Source organism: Nelumbo lutea, chromosome 5, assembly GCF_056320005.1.
Source record: "Nelumbo lutea isolate HS-2025 chromosome 5, American lotus-T2T, whole genome shotgun sequence".
In the NCBI taxonomy this organism is placed as follows: domain Eukaryota; kingdom Viridiplantae; phylum Streptophyta; class Magnoliopsida; order Proteales; family Nelumbonaceae; genus Nelumbo; species Nelumbo lutea.
In genome coordinates this window covers 77019227-77042797 of record NC_142688.1, presented here as the reverse complement: position 1 = coordinate 77042797, position 23571 = coordinate 77019227, and the positions used below count along the sequence as shown (strand labels likewise).

The 23571-nt window shown below is 37.7% G+C and overlaps 1 protein-coding gene across 8 annotated transcripts in view; it reads left to right on the top strand.

Moving 5' to 3' along the window:
- Window positions 1-23571, top strand: part of LOC148852984 (cullin-associated and neddylation dissociated) — a 73515-nt gene that overhangs the window by 17066 nt on the left and 32878 nt on the right. For all 8 annotated transcript variants that reach the window (XM_088944506.1, XM_088944507.1, XM_088944508.1 and 5 more), the window contains exons 10-22: window positions 92-215; window positions 585-635; window positions 720-802; window positions 3272-3356; window positions 3437-3538; window positions 3630-3728; window positions 7157-7267; window positions 7347-7430; window positions 7498-7638; window positions 17247-17339; window positions 17467-17588; window positions 17719-17881; window positions 17958-18197. In XM_088944506.1, coding sequence (XP_088800632.1) covers window positions 92-215; window positions 585-635; window positions 720-802; window positions 3272-3356; window positions 3437-3538; window positions 3630-3728; window positions 7157-7267; window positions 7347-7430; window positions 7498-7638; window positions 17247-17339; window positions 17467-17588; window positions 17719-17881; window positions 17958-18197 — 1498 coding nt within the window. The remainder of the gene's footprint in view (window positions 1-91; window positions 216-584; window positions 636-719; window positions 803-3271; window positions 3357-3436; window positions 3539-3629; window positions 3729-7156; window positions 7268-7346; window positions 7431-7497; window positions 7639-17246; window positions 17340-17466; window positions 17589-17718; window positions 17882-17957; window positions 18198-23571) is intronic.

The following is a 23571-nucleotide window of genomic DNA, read 5'->3' as shown; positions in this document are numbered from 1 at the left end:
TGTTCTTGGCTTATTTAAAAGTGATGCATCAATTATGTGTCTTTGCTAACTCCTATCATTGGTTGTTTAATTCCATTACCTTTTATTGTAGTGAGAGTGCAAATGAATATACAGATGATGAGGATGCTAGCTGGAAAGTTCGAAGAGCAGCTGCGAAATGTCTGGCAGCAATTATTGTTTCTCGTCCAGAAATGCTCTCAAAGCTATATGAGGAGGTACTCAGTAAAGGAAATGGTCTCTTATATATATATTGTTTTGGTTTCATTAATAACACTTATCATTTTACTTCTGGTCTCTCTTTTGGAGTGTAATTTGTCCAACTTTTATCAACTGTACAGCTGTACTTTAGCCTTCTGAGGACAATTTTTGTTTTGGATTTTAATATTTAAACTAGGTAGGCTTTAGATCACTATACAAACTTGAAGGGTTTTATGATAAAAAAAATAGAGTGTGCTAAAATTGTTGTCAATCTGTATGTCTTCTGGGTGAATAGTTTTTTGATGAATGTCTTCTGGGTGAATAGTTCCTGTTAGGAAGCTATTACATGCTGTACATCTAATGTACATGTTTGAACTGTCTTGCAGGCATGCCCTAAGTTGATAGAGAGGTTTAAAGAAAGGGAAGAAAATGTCAAGGCAAGCCTAAATTATCCCATTTTTGGAATTTGGATATTGTTTCCTCCTAAAAGTTAATTGTCTGATATTATATTTTTTTTGCAGATGGATGTATTTAATACCTTCGTTGAGTTACTACATCAAACTGGTAATGTTACTAAGGGGCAGATTGACATGAGTCAGATGAGGCAAGCAGATCTCTAACTATATTCCTGTGTTCATTATTGCTTTTATATCTTTACTTCCTGGGATGTGCCCTAGGTTCAACTTTCTCATTTTGTATTTTTTACATAGAAAATCTATGTAATATTAAATGCGTATTGCTTTATCAGTGTAATCCTGAACAAATATTTGTGGCCTTGTAATTGGGCTTGTATGACTGGTGGCCAAGCCCCAGCCTGTGTCAGATACATTCTGGGGTTATATGTTAATCCTGGCTTTGGGCTGTGTCTGGTCTTGACCACTTCAATACCCCTTGCTGCCAATTTTATGCCGAACTTTGGTCAATCTCTACCTACGGACGAAGTCATTCTCTTCCTTTTTAATATTGGCTGTGGATGATCTTCTCTAATGTCCAAACCCTTTTACTATACTTTCTGTCAATTTATCACCTATTAGGGTTTTTGTTTTTGGTTCTTACGAATAATGTTCATGTTTTCATATTCCTTCTGCTTTTCCCACTTATCAATCCCAAAATTGGAACTTCTTTTACACTCATATTTTGGACATGTTGTCAATTGGCCAAGACTGTACTCCATACAGCATTTGCTGACATCATAACTATTTTATCAAATTTCCTTTTAGGCTTTGTAAATTTTAGCCTAAGTGGTATTCTTCTAGTACATAGGACTCTGGATGCACACCTTATTTTGTACATCCTGCTCTAATTCTATGGGTGACATCCCTGCATCTTTCCCTTGTTATGGATTGTTGTGCCAAAATAAAGAAAGAGGCCACATAAAGATCTCTCTTGGTCTTCAATCTAATTGTACCTTGATTTCCAATCCCATTTTGGTAAGTTACTAAATTTACATTATATACATTCTGTTTAAGTCCTACTTATAAAACTTATTGTTTCTACATCATATGTCCATAAATCTTATTTTGCATATGTTCCTTCTCTAGTTTCATCAAATAGCATCAAAGAACATACACCATTGGACCTCCTCCTGAATATGCAATGAGTAGAAACAATTGGGACCCCTATGTTAAACGCTTACATACTTTGCTCCTTACTGTGATTTTAGCAATGGTTCTGGAATCCAATTTGTTCTGATTAGGGAAATTCCTTCAGTACCTCTTTTTTGTCATTGATATCCTATCTCATAAGTGGTCATGAATCTCCTGGAATTTCCGTTTCAGGATGGATCTTTCAAGGCCATTTACTGACTGCTGGGTTGGATGAACTAAATTACTTATCCTTTTTTAGTGAATAAGTAATTAACTAGGGGGCAAGCTTCTAACTAGGAGTCTTCAGGAATGAGGGAGGGATTGTTACTGCTTTATTCTCTGGCCCTATTGGAGAAGGTGACTCTCTTAGGGCTGAGATCCTTGCAGCGCTTGAAGGAATTCGAAGAGCAAAAGATCTAAATATTAGCCGTTTGATTCTGGAAGGTGACTCGAAGGTGGTGGTTATTTGGTTGAAGACAGGACAGTGGTTTGTGGAACTTCAACAATGAGAAAAAACAGTTCTTATGGCTGGGTAGGGACATAGAGATTCAGTACAGCTGGGTGAAGAGGAGTGCCAACTCATTTGCGGATGGGTTGGCCAAGCAAGGAGTGACTAGGGAGGCTGTTTTCTGGGCTAGTTTTTAATTTTCTTTGCTTTCCCTGAGTTTTCTGTTTTTTGGGGAGCTAAGTTATTTTATCTCCCTCTGTATTCCTTTCCCTCTATTCTCTTAATTTAATGAAATTGATGTTATTGATAAAAAAAAATTTGCTTGTTGGGGTAATACATTTGATATTTCATAATTTAGCTCTATACACTAAGGACAAACTGATAAACAAATAAGTTCATCCAATTCATCTGTCTCTGAATGTAGGATTTGGTTGTTAGTGGTGTTTAGTTTATTCACTTCTAAATCTTTGTTACTGTTTTATCTAGATCCATGGATTCTAGTTTCCTATACAAGAAAGTATGAAGTTTCCCTGATTCTTTTAGACATAGGGCATTTTCTTGAGAGGTCAACCTGCTGCAAGGTAATGAATTTGGCTTATAATTTATTCAGATAATTTATTATTGGATTACCTAGACTATCCAATTAAACGGTATAATGGATATATAAGGATTGTTTTAGGGGAGCTGCTATTGCCATTTGCCACTCCCTTTTTTGCAGACACACCTCTTTGCTTCCAAGTCATATTGATTTGTTAACCTACTGAAAATATATAAGAGTTGAGTGGTAACGGGCTGAAACTTCCTTTATCTACCAATGTTAATGAACCAATTGTTTACATTTAGTTACTTGTAATGTAAGATTATATGTCTTCTTTTTCTTTTTTTCTGTGCATTCTTAGTTACTTTTATTCTATAGTTGCATGCTTTATTTCCCCCCTAGTCAGATTTGACATTATTGTCTCCCAGATTTGTTCACCTTAATATCTGATAGGAAGAAATCAATTAGTTGAACCTGATTTTAGATTTTACAAAGTTGCAGTCCACGGTGGTTATTGAAGCAAGAAGTTCCAAAAATTGTGAAATCTATAAACAAGCAGCTCCGTGAAAAGTCAATCAAGACAAAGGTAGGAATAGGATAACTAGTATTTTGCTGGTCCATTGTACATTCTTTTCCCTTTCCTTTCATCCTTCGATTTGTGTGCAGGTTGGTGCTTTTTCAGTGTTGAAAGAACTTGTGGTTGTTTTACCAGACTGCCTTGCTGATCACATTGGGTCACTTGTTTCTGGAATTGAAAAAGCATTGAGTGTAAGCTAAGTTTATTCAAGATGTGAATGATGGGCTGATTTCTGTTCTACATTGGCTGATATCAATCTCTGTTTCATTGCATCTTTCTCAGGACAAATCCTCTACCTCAAACTTGAAAATAGAGGCTCTCATTTTTACAAGATTGGTTATGGCTTCGCATTCACCTTCTGTTTTCCACCCATATATCCAGGTAGAACTTAACATCTCTCTAGAATTGTTTGCTTCTTGTGGTTTTTGCTGCTGCGTCTGGGTTACCAAGTTATAGACATTTTATTGTTTATTTTATTTTCTTTTCTTTTTGATTTTATTTGTGGACTTTCTAGGTTTCAGTGTAACAGTTTAGAACTGGATCTTCAGCATTTTATCTGTGTTAAATCTGTTCTGTTATCGGATTAGGCTTTATCTTGCTTGGATGACTTGATAAACCACAAATTGACTGGGATAAGGGGTTTGCTATTTCTTTTTTAATATTCTTAATTGTGCTTCAAAACTTTGGATGATGAAAAGATGACAGAGTAAATATGGAAATAAATAAATAGATCTTTACAGAGGAGAATACTTTACCAGTTCTAAATGTCTTGTTATGACATGAGCCAGATATATCTTTCTTATTGACAAACCGACACTTGTAGCCATGCATCAGATTGAGGGGGAGATGTAGAGATACTAGGGGCTATTATGGTGTATTTATGGCCTTTTTGGGTCTGTGTGTACAGGTATACTACATTGTGTATACTAGATAATAAATATACTTTTCTGTGTATGCTTTTGTAAGAGGAAGTCCAGGAGGACAGAATGGTCCGTTCTCATTCTTGTCTAAAGCTAATATATAAATCAGTTTTGTGGGTAGTCAGGTAGTGTCATCACTTTCGACACACCCATACAACTCAAAGTCGTAGAGGCTTCCCAAACAAAGGCGCAAGATGCAGCCTCAAAACAAACAACAAAATTATAATTGAACCCAAAAATAAATGGTCCTTATGCTCCCCTTAGCTAAAAAACATCTGCCATCCCACTAGCCGGCCTTCTTTCCCACATAATTCTAACTCTCATACTCACATGTTTGCAGTAAGCCATTTAATTTTCTTATAGCTTCTCTTTATGACCAAGTTACTGACTCTGGTTCTCTTTAGAAATACCTTTTAGCAACCTCATGTAGTTCAGCTCTCTAGCAATTTGTACTCCCTGTAAAAGAGATTGGAATTCCACATTTATAGAATCCCCAACTATTGGCAGTACAATTTACTTCCCTTTGCATCCATTGTACCCATAATTGTATATTTGCCTAGGTAACTAGGCACTTTTCAAGGAGTGCTTTGCCCAAATGGCAGGAAAAAATAGTGTTAGGCGCACACCCAGGGAATTAGGAACACACCCACACCTAGGTGGGTGCCTAGAAACAAATATAAAATATACAATATTTTATTGGTTGGTTTCAGTTTTTATAATAGAACCTCTTGCATGTCATCCTGTTTTTTGTTGTGAGGAAAGTAAAAAACAAACTTTGTCTTCGAGGGTTTCACTTTGATAGGAGAACTGAACAGAGGAAGAAAGAAAAAGAGCCCTCCTTTTTTCCCTACACAAGATCCCAGCGTTTTAAAAGCGCAAGGGCCAATTTGCGCCTGGGGTGAGAGGCACAAGGTGAGGCATGTGCCTTTTTGAAGCAAGGCGCACAAATCCAAAAAATTGCTGAAAAATAAAAAAGTCAGAAAATTCAAAAATGCCAAAAATTAAAAAAACGCATAAAAATAAAAGTATTAAACATAATATTAATAAGAAATATAAACTTAATTTTTAAAATTAATGGTTTTAAAAAACCTATTATCTAAAATAAAAATACATAAACATAACATGTAAAACATATTCAAATGAAAATTAAAAAATAAAATCAAACATATAAAACATTTTCAAGTATGTAAAGCCCACAATCTCTTTTTTTTTTCTTCAATTGCATTACTCCAAGTAGCTAATGTGATGTAAAACATATTACGTTCCTAATTCTACGAGTCGCCTTTGTGCCACACCCCTCGAGGCAAGCCCAAACAAGTCCATGTTAGGGTCTTAAATTCTTAATTCTCACACAGAAATAACGATTTTATAGTTTTATTTGCCTTTTAGATATTTTATTAAGATGAATGAATGAGCAACTTTATCAACAAAAAAAGATGAATGAATGAACAAAATTAGCAAATAGGGGGTTCTCGGAATTTTCAAAAGATTCTATGTTCGAAAAAAAGAAAAGCAAAAAAGCGTACAACTTTCAAAAGGCGCACGCCTAGGCCAAGGCGCAAGGCGCATCAGGCGCACTAGGCATGCGCCTTTTGAAAGTGCTGTGCCTAGGACCTGGGCGAGGTACTACCCTAAAATGTGCCTCGTCTGTGCGCCTAGGCAAGCCTTTTAAATCATTGCAACATCCCTTTTTCATCTTATGTTTTGCTTCCTTTCTTTTTATTGGTTTAAAACAATGGCTATGCCCCATTTTCTCTCTTCTTTTTTGTATCTTTTCCCCAAGCTTTTTGAATCATTTTTATTAATTAAACAGGGGCTTCACCCCCTTCTTTTGTATTTAATTTTCTTGCATTTTTATCCATTTTTTTCTCATCATTGGTGTCTCAAACAGGTATGGAAACATCCTATCTTCTTATTTTTTTTTAATTTTTTATTTTAGTATTTGTTCCCTAGATTTTCTTGGTCTGAAACTGGGGTAAACCCCCCCTTTAGTTCTTGTTTTATGTTCTAACTTGTATGTTGTAACTCTAATATTATGTTTTGCCTACTTGAAGACTGCAAGAACCACAAGCACAAAAGTTAGTTCAATGGTTTGTAGATTAATATAAAAACCAAAAAACTAGTTCAGGAGGGGCAGAAATCTATAGGCTTCTTATTTTTATATTCCATTGCCTAGGCGAGGCCTAGGTGCCTCGCTTCCCCATGGTTGCCTAGTCTCACCTTGCACCTTGAAAACTATGATTCCATGCCCCTAGTAAACCACCCAAAATTTCTTAGTTTCATTCATGTAAGCATATTTGGCAGCTTCCTTTTCCTGCAACCACCCAATTGCTATGTTTGAGTCTCCTTCAATAACCAGCCTTTGCACATTTATTTGTCTTGCCCATTGAGTCCTTTCCATAACAGCCATTACCTCTTCTTTAGGGAGTCTCCTATGCCAGCAGGAATTTCTAGGTTTTTATGCTGGCATAAGAGACCCCTTTGATAAAGCCATCACACTGTTGCTAACTATTGTCCTCAAAGATCTTTCTCCAGATCCCCCTCCCCCATTTTAATGAGAATTAATCCATTCCTGTTAGCCATGTATTGACAAACCGTTTCTGTCCCTAAAATTTTTGCAAAAGCAACATGAAATTTTGGATGATGTGCTGATGTCCAATTGGTCTAAAATTTTATGGATGACCTATTTAAGACAAGAGGCTTCAATATGAGCAGTTCTGATGAATCTGATCTGCAATGTGGCCATGAATTTTGCACACCAGACCATCACTGGCTCACCCCTGATTGACCTCATCATTTCAAACTTTTGTCAGCCTATCTATTTAGTATGTTGTGCTATATGTTATTATTAGATCCTTATATGAAGGTTTACAACTGGTGTTTCTGCAGGCTTTATCTAGTCCTGTATTATCTGCTGTTAGTGAGCGTTATTACAAAGTCACTGCTGAGGCGTTAAGAGTTTGTGGGGAGCTTGTCCGGGTTGTTCGTCCAAGTTTTGAGGTGAAAGCATCCTTGACTTCATTATTATTTTTTCAATCCTTTGTCAAATTTCTTTTACTGAAATTGTTTCCTGATATAGGTTTGTGGTTTTGATTTTAAACCTTATGTTCATCCAATTTATAATGCAATATTGACACGCCTTGCAAACCAAGATCAAGATCAGGTTGGTTGAACTCCTAACTGGAATTTTCTTTCTTCATATTCACTGTCTTACAAGACTCTTTGTTCAGGAGGTTAAAGAGTGTGCGATTTCTTGCATGGGGCTTGTCATTTCAACATTTGGTGATAACCTCCGTGTAGAATTGCCTGCATGTCTACCTGTACTTGTTGACCGGATGGGGAATGAGATAACCCGACTTACAGCTGTGAAGGTTTGTATACACTAAACACATTTGCTTAATGAATACAGTTACTGATAAAAGAAATGGCTTAAAGATGATGTCAGTTTACATCCTTTATTTGCTTTATTATATTATCATGTTTTTATATTTGTTAGAGTTCTGTTGAAATTCTCCATTAGGTCATTGGGTTTCCTACAAGTAATTTTATCCTGAGCTGAGTGGTTGCTTCTCTGCCTGGATTCAGCATATGCATTTCAATTGGCTTGCTTTTGTGCTGTACATGCCCTTTGAGATTGAAGGTGGTCATTCATACAACAATATAATGATACATTTCCTAAAAATATCCTTTTGCTGTTTGAATTTGCCTTAAACAAGAATTAAAAGAATGTATGATGAATTAAACAAATAAATGTGAGCATTAGAACAAACATTAAAAAACAATAATGATTAATGAATATGAGTTCAATCCTATTAGGATTTTAGCACATACGTAGGCATATAATGTGAGAATCAATGACATGAATCTATAATAAAAAAGCTCTAAAATGGTTGCTGATATTGATTCATCTAACTTTCTTTTGATAAGTAAAAGTAAAAATTTCATTAAAATGGAAAAAGAAGTACAATCTGAATAGGTGTTAAGGCAACACCTAACAACAGACTGGGTGAAGAGAAGCGCTAACTCAATGGCTGATGGGTTAGCCAAGCAAGGGGTGCTTAAGGAATCTATGTTTTGGGCTAATTTTTAGCTTTCTTATTTGTTCCTTTGTTGTGGGGGAGTTAAGATAGTTTACCTCCCCTTTCTTGTACTTAAAGTTACACAATTCTTATTATTTAATAAAGCATTTTGTTACTGATAAAAGAAAAACACCTAACAACAGAAAAACATAAACATAATGGGGAACAATACTAATCATCATCATATATTCATTATACAATTTTGAACACCCAATTCCTCCCATAAACTTTCCCCTAAATCCTCTCTCTTGACTTGAGAATTATTTTTTTGATGAATAAGAAATAAAGAAATACAGGAATCACAGCTGAGCCCAAAACAGGGAGTGGCACCAGCTGCAGCCCCTCCTTGAATCTTACAAGTAAACTAAGAAAGAAATACGGGAATCACCGCTGAGCCCAAAACAATTCTTCCCTATTTACCCCTTGCTCGGCTAACAAATCGGACAAAGTATTTGCTGATCCCCCCACCCACTGTAAAGAGACCAACATATTCCTTGTCAACCAACTGAATTTCTTCATTTCATTCTTGTAATGCCATATAGCATCTTTAGGATTTTTCAACCATCTTTAGTATTTGCTTGGCTAACATCCCTTCTCATTTCTCAAGACACCCCCCATTCTGGATAATCCTGGATTATCCATGCTACTTCCATCAAAGTTCAGCTTCAGTGAGCATTGAGATGGAGGAGACCAGCTTGTAATTGACTTGTCCTTTAAAGGTGAACACCTCGCTACTGCTGACCAGTTTCTCCAAAGGTCATTAAAAGAGAATTGATGAAAGATTTCCAAAGTCTTCAGCCAAAGTATTGCCCTATGCAACAGATAGTCTTTCAATTCTTGAATGCTCCTTTCCTTTTCTTGAAGGATTCTAGCATTCCTTTCTTCCCAAAGAGTCCAAATCAGGGCAACTTGAGCACATCTCCACATAATTCTCCCTCTTTTTGTAGGCCAAGAGAAAGTAGAATGGTTAAAGATCATGCGAACTTCTGCTAGTAGACTCCAACTACTCCCAAACAATGAAAGTAGCCCAAAGGTCTGTAGAAAAAGGACAAGATATTAGTAGATGGTAACAATCCTCCTTGTGAGCTCTACATGGGATACACCAATTGGGAGAAGTACTGAGGAAAGGTCTTCTCTTTTGTAGGTTATCTAGAGTGTTTACTTTCACATAGAATTTCCCAACAAAATGCCATAACCTTTGGGGGAACTGGCCTATACCAAATTTCCTTTGACGGAAAAGGTTGATGAGCAGAAAGCCGAGAGATGGACTTGAAGTAAGAAGCACAAGTAAAGGTTCCTTTGGGTCTAGGAGTCCACACTCTTTTATCTGGATTGGAGGGATCCAAGCAAACCTGATTAAGGCAAAATAGCAAGTCAGAGAGATTCAATTTCATCATCCCTTAGTCCCCTGTGAAACCCAAAATCCTAATTAGGAGCTAAGGGTGTTCCCAATGGTGAGACAAATTTTGAGACCACCTCTTTTTTACACAAAGAAACAGAAAATAGCAGAGGGAAAAGGTCCTTTAGAGAGGTGTCTCCTACCCATATATCCTCCCCAAAGCGAATAATGTTGCCAGAACAAGCTTCATACCTAATAAAATTGTGAAATCGAGGAAGGGTTTTGTGAATGGCCTTCCAGGGTGCTGCCAGGTTAGCCTGCCTTGATACACCAGCATCCCATCCATTCTCTGGTCTCCCATGAATGCTTCCTACCACCTCATGCCACAACCTCTCACTTTCCGATGACCATCACCACAACCATTTCCCTATCAAAGCTTGATTTTTTCTTGACTTGAGAAAATTCAGGCATATTAAAACCCAATATGCCACTGATTTTCCACCAGCCACCACTAACTTGTCCAATTTCCATTCCTTGTCTTCAAAAAGTCTTCTGTTTTTTTTTTTCTTCCATATATTCCAGCAAATGGCAAATGGAAGACACCTCCAGATTATATTGGCCAACTTACCACCTATGATTCTTGGCCATAATGAAAAAATCTCTGCAAATGATCTTGGTTGGAAGGTTCCAACTTCAAAGATTGCTTTAAAGAGGTTCCAAAAGAAGCCAGTAGTTTGACATGAAAAGAATCGATTTATCTAATGCTTGATACAAAGTTACGAACTAATTAATGTATAATAAAACATGCCTACACTCTACAAAAAATAAAAAGGATATAAAATATGAAAGAATCCAATACAAGCCATCATTTAATTAAACAAGAATTCTCTAATTTACTTCAAAGGCTTAAGAAGCGGCAGCAACCCCTCCACTAAATGCACCTACATAATCAACACAATCAACACAATCAACACAATCAACACAATCAACATTTTCATCATCATCTAGAACATCAAATTCTACTTTATCTCATTTTCCTCAATATTTTTGTTTGACATTGTGTCTTAATCTTCTTCTTGCACAACATTTTTTCTTTTATTTTTCCCACCAGCATTGCCTCTCTCATGGTGACCTCTAACTCTGTTTGCACCACAACCACTGTGGCACTACATCCATATAAACTTCTCCTTGACCTATTAGACTCTTCATGGATTTCAGATTCCCCTAATGCTAAATTAACTTGACTCCATATAAGATCACTCCTTCTATGAACCATGCTATCTGATGGGTCTTTCCCAGTCAACCATTTTCTACTCTAATCTAATTCATCAATGTAGATCAGGTCATATCTTCTAGGGTTTGCATGTCTTGTCAATAACCTCACTTCAGGACATTGAATCATTGATTGTCTTGAAGAACGGTAATATCATTGAGTGTCTTTTGATTGGCGAACTTTGGATGTGTATGAAAAACAGTCTGGGATGTATGGGAGTTTCCTCCACACCAAACATTTCACTACATAGTCCCTTGCTTCTCTTTTTGGCTAAAAGAATATTGGTTGCAAATATTCTTTTACCCCCACACCATGGAAATGTGTCATGCAAGGACGCTTCGAAACAGTCTGTGCTGTTTTTTCCATTTAGCAATCTCATAATAATTGTTTACATTCTGAAAGCAAAAGAAGACATACATGTGTGAGTTGATATGCATAACATTGTAAGATAACAAAAAAAAAGCGTAGCACAATACACCTATGTTTTGGAGGCGGTGTGGACGATATGAGGAAATTAGGAGGCCAAGGCTTTGGTTGTAAACTTGACCTTGAGAAGGCGTGCAATATGGTGGACTGGAGTTTCCTCTTGGAGATACTTAGGACTTGTGGGTTTGGGTAAAGATGGTGCTCGTGGATGATTGGTTGCCTCACTTTTGCTCATTACTCTATGCTAGTGAATGGAATGGTAAAGGATTTCTTTTCAGTCCATAGAGGGTTAAGACAGGGTGATTTTCTTTCTCCTTTTCTGTTTACTTTGGTGGCGGATGTGCCGAGTATATTGATATCAAAAGAAGATAGGGAGGGTATAATAGATGGTTGTAAGATTGGAAGGAATAATGTCTCTGTAACTCATCTCCAGTTTGCAGATGACATTATCATTTTTTTTGTGAGGGAAGTGAGAATCCTAGGGAAAGTAGATTTTGGTACCCAGTTGTTGAGAAATTTGAAAGCAAATCGAAAGGTTGGAAAAAGAATAATATCACTATGGGTGGAAGGGTAACCTTGATTAAGGCTGCGCTTGCCAATTTACTAGTCTATTATCTCTCTATGTCTAGGATCCCCCGTAGGGAGGCTTGGAAATTAAAAAAATTGATGAGAGATTTTTTTTTGAGACCCAGGGGAGGAGAAAAAGGATCACTTAGTTAATTGGGAGATAGTTTGTCGAAGTAAAGAGGCAGGGGCTCTAGGATTAGGGAATTTGGTCCTCAAAAATGAAGCTTTTATGGGGAAGTGGCTACGGAGATGGGCTCTGGAAAGAGAAAGTTAGTGGCATAGGGTTGTGCTTAGTATTCATGGCTGTTCTGTCTCTGGTTGGGATGTTGGGGTATCTCATTAGGCTACCCAAACAACATCTTGTAAGGCAATACATGGCGTCTTCTCCAATTTCCTTCAATTTGTAAGGTATGACACTTGCTCCGGAAATTTGGTTCTTTTTTGGGAAGACACTTGGGTGGGTAATCAACCTCTAAAAGACTTATTTCCCTTTTTGTATGATTTTTCTCTTTATAAAAAGGAGGTTATCTCCGTCTTTCTTCCCTCTCTAGTTTTACCTTTATCCTTGAACTGGGACTTTGGTTTTCGTAGGTGCTTAAGGGAGGATGAGCTTGCTTCTGTTACTGAACTTCTATCCATTTTAGAGGGTGTTTGTTTGGACCCCTCTTCTCTTGATAAAAGGGTGTGGACCCCTATCCCAACAGGTTCCTTCACTTGTGCATCTTTCTTCAAGTCCCTTTGTTTGAGTACTTCACATGGGCCTTTCCTAGTGAAAGAGGTGTGGACAAAGCCTGTGCCCCCCAAAATTATTGCCTTTTGTTGGGAAGTGTACCTTGGTAAGATTAATACTTTGGAGAACTTACAAAAGAAAAAGCCTTTCATTTGTTTATCCCCAAACTGGTGTGTTGTGCTGCTTGTGCAAATCTCATAGTGAGGACTGTTACCACTTACTGGTTTCTTGTTTCTTTATTGCAACTCTTTGGGATTGGATGTTTGTTTTGTTTGGATGTAGGTAAAATCAACTAGTAGAGGTAAAATTTTAATTCTCATCGACTACCTTTGCTTGCCCAGTAGAAAGCGGGAGGAGTATGTGGAGATGTTTCAGAGCTGCCACCTTATGGACAGTTTGGGAAGAAAGAAATGCTAGAATCTTCCAAGATAAAGACTGGTCCTTTATAGAAGTGAAGGAATGTATCTTAAATGGGGCTATCCATTTACTGAAATCCTTGGCTACTTTCAGTTCTTTTTCATTTGATGACATATGGAGGGATTGGGCCATAGTTGCACACACTTCGGTTGGGAAAGCCAGAGCCACTACAGTTTGGGTAACTCCTCCAGATGGATTTTTTAAACTGAATTTTGATGGAAGCAGTCAAGGTAACCCAAGACCATTTGGCATTGGAGGAGTATTGAGGAATTAGAATGACAACATCATATCCATATTTATAGGCCCGGTAGGGATATGGGACTCTACAAGAGTTCAGATTGCTAATCAACTAGGAGTGGAGAACCTATTAATTGAAGGAGATCATAGATGATTGTGGGCTGGCTGTCAAATCAAGACCCAGTTGTTTAGAGTCATGGGGATCTTATCAAAAAAGTTAAATGTTTAACAAGGCACATAACATGTAGATAACATTGGGTGGGTAGGGAGGCAAATGCCTTGGCTGATTATCTTGCTAAACTGGGGTCTACTAGGGATCGCTTATTTTGGGCAGCATTGTAATCTTTATTTCTTATCTCTTGTAATGTTTAGGGGAGGCTGCATCTCATGCCTCTCCAAGGGATTCTTGTAAAGTTTTATTTCTCTTGATTAATGAAACCATTTTCAATTATCAAAATAGAAAAAAATGTCAATTCTTTAGAGAAAGCACTCGAAGTGTGCTTATACTGCTCCATTTGATGAGGGATTTTGTCTTGAAGGTCACTATCACTGACCATCCTCTCCATGCACTGAATAAAAGCCTATTTCAGACTTTTCAACTGATGCTTTATATTTGGCTTTAGTTTTATAATAATATGGCTAGATTGAGAAAAAAAAACTAGCAAGGTGATATGGATGTTACTTCATATTCATCGTTCTCACTAAAGTAATCTCATTCTCACCTAAATCTTATTTTTTTTTCTCTCTTGCATTTGTGCATATTGTATTATAAAGGTAACACATTGCAAAGTTTTCATCATCATCATCAACCTAGTTTTAAACTTCCACAGTTGGTTGTGCAATTAAGATAACAATTCTACATTCTTATAAAACCTTCTAAAAAGCATAGTATAGAAGGCTATCTCAGCTTGAAAAAAATCATTTTGGTACATATTCATTTATATATTTTTTTCCTTTCATCTTTTTTTAATCAGCTCTCTGTACTTGTTTGTACAAACTTCCCCCTATGCCTTGCTTACATAACTTTTTCTGGACATGGTCGTGCAAAAGTACCCTTGGATTCTTTAATGCTTTTCTTACTCTTTTTTTTGCGTGTGAAAAAGAGGATTTGAAGTTGGGGTACTTCTATCATTTTGAATTGAAACCATCTATTTCCATAGGTGGGTTATTTGATTCGGAGACTTCCTTTTAGAAATAATCTTTCCCACAGTACTTGTCTTCAACTGAAATTCACCTTATGTTTTTTTCCTTCTTTTTGTTCTTATTCTTTTGCATGTGCTTTTACATCTCCTTGTAAATCACTTGTACTTGTTTTATGGCATTTAATAGCATCTCTAAATGTTTATTCTTTTTATTCCTCCATTGATATTTTACTAGAAAAGAGTGCATGAAAATTCCAAATAGCATAGATTAGAGCTCCCCTCCATTAATCAAAATTAAAATTTTAAACATCTAAGAACTGCAGAATTTATGAAATTAAATTTTGGTGGAAGTAGTTTATGGAATCTGGGACCATCAGGAATAAGAGTTTTCAGACCAAAGAAAGGAGGGCTAGGGATTAGAAGAGTGAAAGTTTTTAACAGGGCCTTGTTTGGGAAGTGATTATGGAGGTTTGGGCTAGGGAGAGGAGGATTCTTTGTGGAAGAGGGTGGTGATGGGGAAGTATGCGGTGGTAAGGTTTGGTTGGGAGCCTAGAGAAGTAAAGTCTTCATATGGGGTGAGTGTGTGGAAGGGGATCATGAGTTTTTTAATAGGGGATTCAGAAGCTTAACAAGCTTTTCACTAGGAGATGGATCAAGAATAAGGTTTTTGGAGGATAATTGGAGTGGGGTTGGCAAGTTGAAGGAGTTATATGCCCAAGACTGTATAAGCTGGCTGAGGCTGAAATTACTATCAGTAGCTCCTATGAAAGAATAGAACAGTTGGTTTGGAGTTCAAAATTCGGGAGACCTTTGCTGGATACTCCTATGAAAGAATAGAACAGTTGGTTTGGAGTTCAAAATTCAGGAGACCTTTGCTGGATATAGAGGTGGAAGAATGTACTATTGCTGTTAGGGAAGGTAGAGGAGGTGAAGATCTCTTCTCAAATGAGGGATGAACTCTGGTGGAAGGAATGTCCAAACAGAAAATTCTCAGTGAAATCCTGTCATCTAGCTCTCAGCAGAACTATTTCAGAATCAATCAAATCAGTTAGGAGTGTGGGGAAATCTGGTTCCCCCAAGGGTAGAAGCTTTTGCTTGGCTAGTGGTGGACAGTATTCCAACAGTGGATCATCTAAAATCAAGAGGTTTCAGTATGGCTAACAGATGCTGTCTATGTGAGGAATAGGAGGAGAATGTCAGACATCTGTTTTTCAACTGCAAGTTTGCTGACTTCCTTTGGAGTCTGTTCACCAAAATGTTTGGAGTATCTGATTTTCTTCCAAACTCAGCTTCAGAAAATTTTTCTGCTTGGCCAAATTTAAGATGTTCTAAGAAGGCTAAGGTGATTTGGATCTGCATTCCATTTGCAATTTGTTGGAACATCTGGAAGGAGAGGAATAGAAGAATTCTTTATGCCAAATACTACAAACATGGACAGTATAGTAGCTGTTGTAAGAAAGGGTGCAAAGGGCAAAAACTTGAACATTAGAATGGTGATTTTTGAAGGCGATTCCAAATTGGCTGTTGCATGATTACAAAATGAAGAGGCAAAGTTGTTGGAATATAAAAGGACATGGAAGTAAGGATATAATGGGTCAAAAGGAGTAAAAACGCCATGGCAGATGTTCTAGATAAACAAGGGGTAGGGAAGAACCAGATATTTGTGGAGAGATGAGAGAAGTTATCTCTCATTGACTCTCTTTTTTGCACTCTCTTTCAATCTTAGTATTAATGAAATCTGCAGTTACTAATTAAAAAAGAACGATGTAATTTTTAATTGTGCAAAAATGTCAAATATATTGTACTTAATTTTTTTTACATAGCAAATGAAAAAATGTAAAGAAAGCAATTAAAAAATATCAAGGAAAGAATAGGTAAAAGAATCAAATCAATAAACGTCTTCATGCAAAAATTGCAAATTAATAGTATTATATAAGCAAATTAAATGCAATTTTCGTGGAAATTTTCCTAACTGATGCATAAACACTAAACATAATCAGATTTATGCAAAAGTTTTTCAGTCACTCATGCAATTCTTTTCTCTAGTTTTCCTTATGGCTCACGTCTCAGTCCCTTACATGTTTTATTGCTATTTCAGCATGTTTCTAATTCAAGAATGATGAAAACAGAGTTAGTAGTAGTAGTACTAGATGATAAAAATGCAGAATCAAAGAACGGGGGGGGGGGTGCAGCTCCTGTTTCAGTCCAAGAAAAAGAAATAAAGTGAAAAAATAACTGGAAAAATGTTTCAGTCCAAGAGAAAGAAGCAACAAGTTATAAAAAAGGAGCAGAGCTCCTGTTACCTCATTGATTGCTGTTGTTCTGTTCAAGTTGAAGCTGTGCTTTCAATTTTATATAGTAGGTGAGCAGCTATTTGGTTGATTCCCTTGTGGTCTTCAACAGTCTTTTTTGATCCCAAATGCATAAACCATCCACCTTGTCACATAGGCTAATTTCATAATGTCTATGATGTTCATATGTGTATTTCTTGTTTTTCCTCTCTATTAACAACATTTATGGTTACCTGCCAAAAAAGTAGGAAGTTTGTTGAGAGCAGGCGTTCGTCTATGAACTGTGCAGTTATTATGGTTCTATGGCTGTACTTTCAAAAAAAAAAGATTTTATGGCTGTTGCACTCTTTCTATGGCATGAAGAAATGACCATTATGTTTCCACATGGATACTGAATATCATGTCATGGATCTTTCTGCTTTTTGTTGTTTCGACCTTTCACTTAAACCTTTTTTAAAGTTTAAGTGGTGGCTTCCAGGCATTTGCTGTCATTGCTGCTTCTCCCCTGAAGATAGATCTGTCATGTGTTCTGGATCATGTTATTGCAGAATTAACAGCTTTCTTGCGGAAGGTATATGCATCACATTTTCCCATTTAATGAAAAGACTCTTGAACTACTGTGGTTTATTTTCCTAATTGGTAACTTGGAGTGCATTATCTGAAAATATTCTTCTTTGGTTTGTTTCCCTGCCATATAGGCCAACCGGGCATTAAGGCAGGCAACACTGGGAACACTGAATTCCCTAATTGTTGCATATGGTGATCGAATTGGGTCATCCGCTTATGAAGTTATTATTGTGGAACTTTCAACTCTCATAAGGTTCATCCTTCCGACTTGTGCAATGCTTATTTATTTGGTTTTTCCCTCGTATAATCAACTTATGGTTGAATATAGCTTTGTATAATATGGTTATAAAGACTTTGTTTTTATGAAATTTTCTATTTTTCAGTGATTCAGATTTGCATATGACTGCTCTGGCATTAGAACTTTGCTGCACATTGATGGCAGACAGGAAGTCAATTCCAAATGTTGGATTAACTGTCAGAAGCAAGGTTCTTCCTCAAGCTTTAACATTAATCAAGAGCTCATTGTTGCAGGGGCAAGCCCTCCAGGTACTGTCCTCAACCTTGTTCACTTTGTATATTAATATAGAGTGTATTATTGAAAATATTTTTCTGAATAATGCAGGCCCTGCAGAACTTTTTTGCTGCCTTAGTTCATTCAGCAAATACAAGCTTTGATGCCTTACTAGATTCTCTTCTTTCAAGTGCTAAACCATCTCCCCAGTCTGGTGGTCTTGCAAAGCAGGCCTTGTATTCTGTTGCACAATGTGTAGCTGTTCTCTGCCTTGCTGCGGGTGATCAGAAATGTGCATCTACTGTAGAAATGCTGACAAGAATCTTGAGGGATGATAGTAATACCAATTCGGTATGACTTCCTTCTAAATCGCTTGTTTCTTTCACTTAAGGGTATTTATGGTTATGATAGAATGCTAAGATACTGTTTTATATCCTAACTTGCTAAATAAGTGCATTTGGTTAAGGAAAAAAGCCTCTTGCTTAAGAATAAAAAGTTGATTACTTTCTTTCAGAAGTAAGCTTGTCCATATTTCTAGCCAATTCTAGTGGAAATCTCACTGAGCCTAATACTTCAGTAAGTGTGGTAAAAGTTGGACCAGACTGGCCAGTCGGACCATCAGACCTGGGAACCAGAGGCCATTCTGGTTTTTTAAAACCCAGTTTTCCAAATTCCCAGATATCTGGTCAAATTGGTCAAAGAAAAAAGAAAGAAAAGGAAAGGGACGGAAAGAGAAAGAGAAGGGGAAAGAAAGTTTGGGGGATATTGTTATGCGTCTTTGTTCTTCTTAGTAGAAGACATCTTTCATAGAGAAGGAGGGAGGGAGGCAGATCCTCCTTCTTCTTCCTCCTCTTCCCCTTGTGTTTGGGATGCTTACGCCTCTTACATTCTGAACTACACCTCACGACTCCAGGTAGCAGAACGCCTCTTGTCACGCCTCCGTGTTTTAAAACATTGCTGTTACTATGATACCATTAGTCCATGACACCTTTTGTGCTCATTTTGTAAGACTTGAGCCTAGACAGTTGTATAAAAAAACTGCACCTTAAACATCTCTTTGCCTCTTAGACATGTGATATAAATAACAGAATTTATTATTTATCAAAGTTCTAAATATTGGAAATGCAAGGTGTATTGGAAAGGCAATTTTAAGAGATGTATCGGGATACGCTTTGGATACGTGTCGATACACAAAAATTAGGGTTTTATATAAAAGTCTCCCTGAATTTTCTGACAATCTTATAAACCTCCCGTGTTTTGACCCTAATAAAAATCTCCCCTAAACTTTTGAAAAAAACTATAAATACCTCCCTTTTTTCAAATTTCCACTAACAGAAACGTTGAAGTTACTAAATTGCTCTTTCATTGTTAAATTACTCCAATTTTCTTTTCTTTGCCCATTTTTCCCCATCTCTTCTTTCCCTCTTTCTCTTATTCCATGGCACTAGCGAGTATGAACAGTCCCGTGTTGGTGCAGAAGACCTAAATAACTTAGGAGGTATCTATACAACAAAAGTTCATTCACTCAATTAGAAAAAGAAAGAACAGTGCAAAAGAGCCGTAATGCAATCTCTTCTAGAAACCTTTTTTTTTTTGATGAATAACATAGAACTTTCTTTAAAGATTAGAGAAATAAGTACAAAGAAGATGGGGAGAGGTAAAATCTCTTAACCCTCCCCTAGGGAAAACAACAAACAAATTGCAACATAGCCCAAAACAATTGATCCCTTCCCACCCTCCCCTAGGGAAATAAGTACAAGAGTATCCGCAAAGGAATTGACACTTCTCTTTACCAATTTTATCTGAAGTTCCAAGCCTTGTGCTAACTGATTAAACAATCTTTTTCCATTTGCAAACTTCCATAGACCACTATCTTCTTTTTGCAGCCATCCAATAACCGGATTTGAATCCCCTTCAACAATATGATTGCGAGTTCAGATCCTTAGCCTTCTTCATGCCTTCCATCACTGCCAAGACCTCAGCCCGGAGAGAGTCTCCAACACAAATTGGACCAGAATATAAAGCAAGACTTTTCCTTCTTCATCCCTAAAGGTCTCCACCTATACCTGAAGGCCCTGGATTACCTTCACTACTGCCATCCAAACTCAGTTTGAGTGGTTGACAAACCCATTGGCTGGTGGAGACCAAAGGGAAACAATTCTGGTCTTTGCCGGGGCTGAATCTGCCACCTCGTTCCAATTCCTTCTTATCTTGTTGGTGGAGATACCTTCAAACAATTTCAGGGACTGCACCCACTGTACCACTCTAATAGTGACTGCCTCAATGACAACTTCCTTACTCCTTTCCTTATTAGAGAATATTCTTGAATTCCTTTCTTTCCAAACAGTCCAACAAATGGCAGCCCTAACACATCTCCATAGAGTCATATCCCTCTTCTTTGGCCATCTGAAAAAAGACGAGGCAAATAAGCTTCGTACATCCCGAGGGGGCGTCCATCAGCAATCAAACACGGAGAAAAACCAAAGCCAAATATCTGAAACAAAAGGGTAGGAAATTAATAGGTGATAGCAGTTTTCACCATTAGTCTTACAGAGGACACAACAGTTGGGGGATAAGCATCAATTAGGCCTTTTCCTTTGGAGCAAGTCACAAGTGTTACACCTGCCCAGAAAGGCTTCCCAACAAAAAGCCCCAATCCTAGGAGGAATCAGTTTACCCCAAACTTCAAGATCAAGAAAGTTAACCCCTAGGCTATCAAAAGGCTGCATTTAAGGCTTTGAAAAAGGCACAAGAAAACATCCTAGAGGAGGTCAAAGTCCAAATCCTATTAACCCCCCGCCCCCCCGTCCTGGATCCAAAAAAAACCCACCCAAGGTCTGAGTTAGAGTTGAGGCAGAAAGGATTTTAGAATCCCTAAGGTCCCTTCTAAAACCCAAGTCCCAATCAAACCCAGAGCCAGAATCTGAAGGAACAAGAAAAGTAGACACCGACTCATCTTTAAAGGAATACAGGGAATACAAAGAGGGGAATTCCTCTTTCAAACAGATATCCCCCACCCAATTATGTTCCCAAAATTTCACCCAATCTAGGTCCAAGTAGCTAAGAGGCCATTCCGAAATTATACAACCCAAAATTTCCACCCATTCTGCCTTCTCCCTATTGATCCCCACCACACAACACTTGTCAAAGCTTACTCTTAAGTTGGACATTTTTTTCAAAGAGTCGAATGACCAACTTTAAATTCCTAACCCAACTAATCTCCTCACCCTCACAGAACAAAATCGTATCATCAGCAAACTGTAAGTGAGTGGGACCCTAATTCTACCTACCCTCACTAGATTCCTAGAGTCAACACTTCAACTATTAGGGTAAACAAGAAAGGAGAGAGGGGGTCTCCTTGTCTAATCCCTCTAGATGTGGGGAAATGATCTACCACTGTCCCATTAACCAGAATGGGGTAGTGGCAAGTTACTAAGCAACCCTTTATCCACTTGCACCACTTTGCCCCAAAACCAAAGCTCTTCATTACCTGCAACAATAAGGACCAATCCACCAAATCATAGGCCTTCTCCAAGTCCAGTTTACACACCAAACATTTCCTTCCACTTATTCTCAAATCTTCCACACTCTCATTGGCAATTAAGATCTGGTCAGTTATCTGCCTATCCCTTACAAAAGCTCCTTGATTTTGTGAAATGATGTGAGTGAGAACAATTCTGAATCTCCTCTAGAGCACCTTAGCAATGATTTTATTACAAGCTGTTTACCAAGCTAGTTGGTTTAAACTCCTTTGGATTTAGATGAATTGCCACTGCAATCTCTTGGGTGAGCAGTGGCTCTCCAAATACAAGCATAAGCTGATGTGCATACTGCATAGTTGCCTCTCCATAGTGTGGTTGTTGTGGTGAGGCTTACCTACATGTCTGAGCTCAAACTATCGGCAAATTAAGAAAGACAGGATTTACGACAAATTAAGAAAGATATGATTTGATTTGAATAAATTTAGGAAAGTCATATCCTAGGATTAAGGGAAAGATTTAGTCAATCCTTGATTGAGAGAAATTCTAGGGGTTTTGTCTTTCCCATCTTTTCTTATTTAAGGTGTATGCTTAATATGTTTTCATCATCAATAAAGAAAATCTTCTTTTCTCCCTCTATATTTCGCAACATGGTATCGGAGCTTTAGGGTTCGACCATGAACTTTAAAGCCGCCATGGTTGGCTCAGGTTCAGCATCTTCGGATGTTACCAGTGGTGTGACGTCTTCGGAGGGAGGTATTCAACCAGCTGCTATTTCTCTTTCTGAGATTTACCTTCAGATTACCATTCACAAATTGAATGAAAAAATTTATCGAGTGGTCTCAGTCCGTGCGGTTGGTGATTGACGACAAAGGGAAACTCGGCTATTCGAATGGCAAAGTGAAACCGCCAGCCACTGATGATCCAAAGTACAGGCAGTGGCGTTCTGAAAATTCTATGGTTACCGCCTAGTTGATCAACTCTATGGATCCTGTGGTTAGAAAACCATTCATGTTTCTGTCGACGGCTCGTGATGTGTGGGAAGCTGTTAGGGAAACCTATTGAGATTTGGACAATCGTTCACAACTGTTTGAATTGAATACCCGAATGTGGAAGATGCAACAAGGTGACCGTGAAGTAACAACTTATTATAATGAGATGATGGCTGTTTGGCAGGAGTTGGATTTATTTGAAGAAGAAGAATGGGAAAGTCCCAGTGACAGTGCTCGATACAAAAAGAAGATAGAAAGAGGCCGAGTTTTTGTCTTCTTGGCTGGTTTGAACAAAGAACTTGATGAGGTTCGGGGACGTATCTTAGGATGAAAGCCCTTGCCTACTATAAGAGAGGTTTTTTTAGAAGTGCGTAGAGAAGAAGCATGGTGGCAAGTGATGTTGAAGAATGTTAGTGAAATAAAAACAGAGAATGAAGGGTCCGCTCTTGTGGCCCGAGGTGCAGACTTAGATGGAGAGAAACGAGGAGGAAAGCAGAGGCCTTGGTGTGATCATTGTAAAAAGCCATGGCATACTCGGAAAACTTGATGGAAGCTGCACGGGAAACCGACGGGTTGGAAGAAAAAATCAGGCAGTGACAACAAGTAAGGGGGAGATGTCTGCCATTGCTTGTACCAAATCTAATGGCTCCTGGATACTAGATTCAGGTGCCACTTATCATATGACCGGCACTTCGCAATTCTTTTCTTCATATACACCCTGTGCAGGGAATCAAAAGGTTAAGATTGCAGATGGTTCCTTTGCTACTATTGCTGGGAAAGGAACTATATCTATTTCTCCTTCTCTAAACCTCAAAGATGTTCTGCATGTTCCTAACCTATCATACAATCTCTTATCAGTCAGCAAACTAACCCTTGATCATAATTGTCGAGTTAATTTTTGGTCTTGTTGTGAATTTTAGGATTTAACCTCGTGGAAGATGATTGGGGATGCTAAACAGGATGGTGGTCTCTACCTCTTTAATAAATGATCTACCTTTGAAAGGCAAGACCGACAGACTTGTTTCAGCTCTATCTCTGTTTCTAGTGACAGTGAAATTTTGTTATGGCATTATCGATTAGGACATCCTAGCTTTCAATATTTAAAACATCTATTTCCCAAGTTATTCATGAATAAAAATCATTTAGTTTTCAAGTGTGAATCTTGTGAACTATTAAAACATCATCGTGTTGTTTTTCAGTCTCAACCATATAAAAAATGAAAACCATTTTCCATGATTCACAGTGATGTTTGGG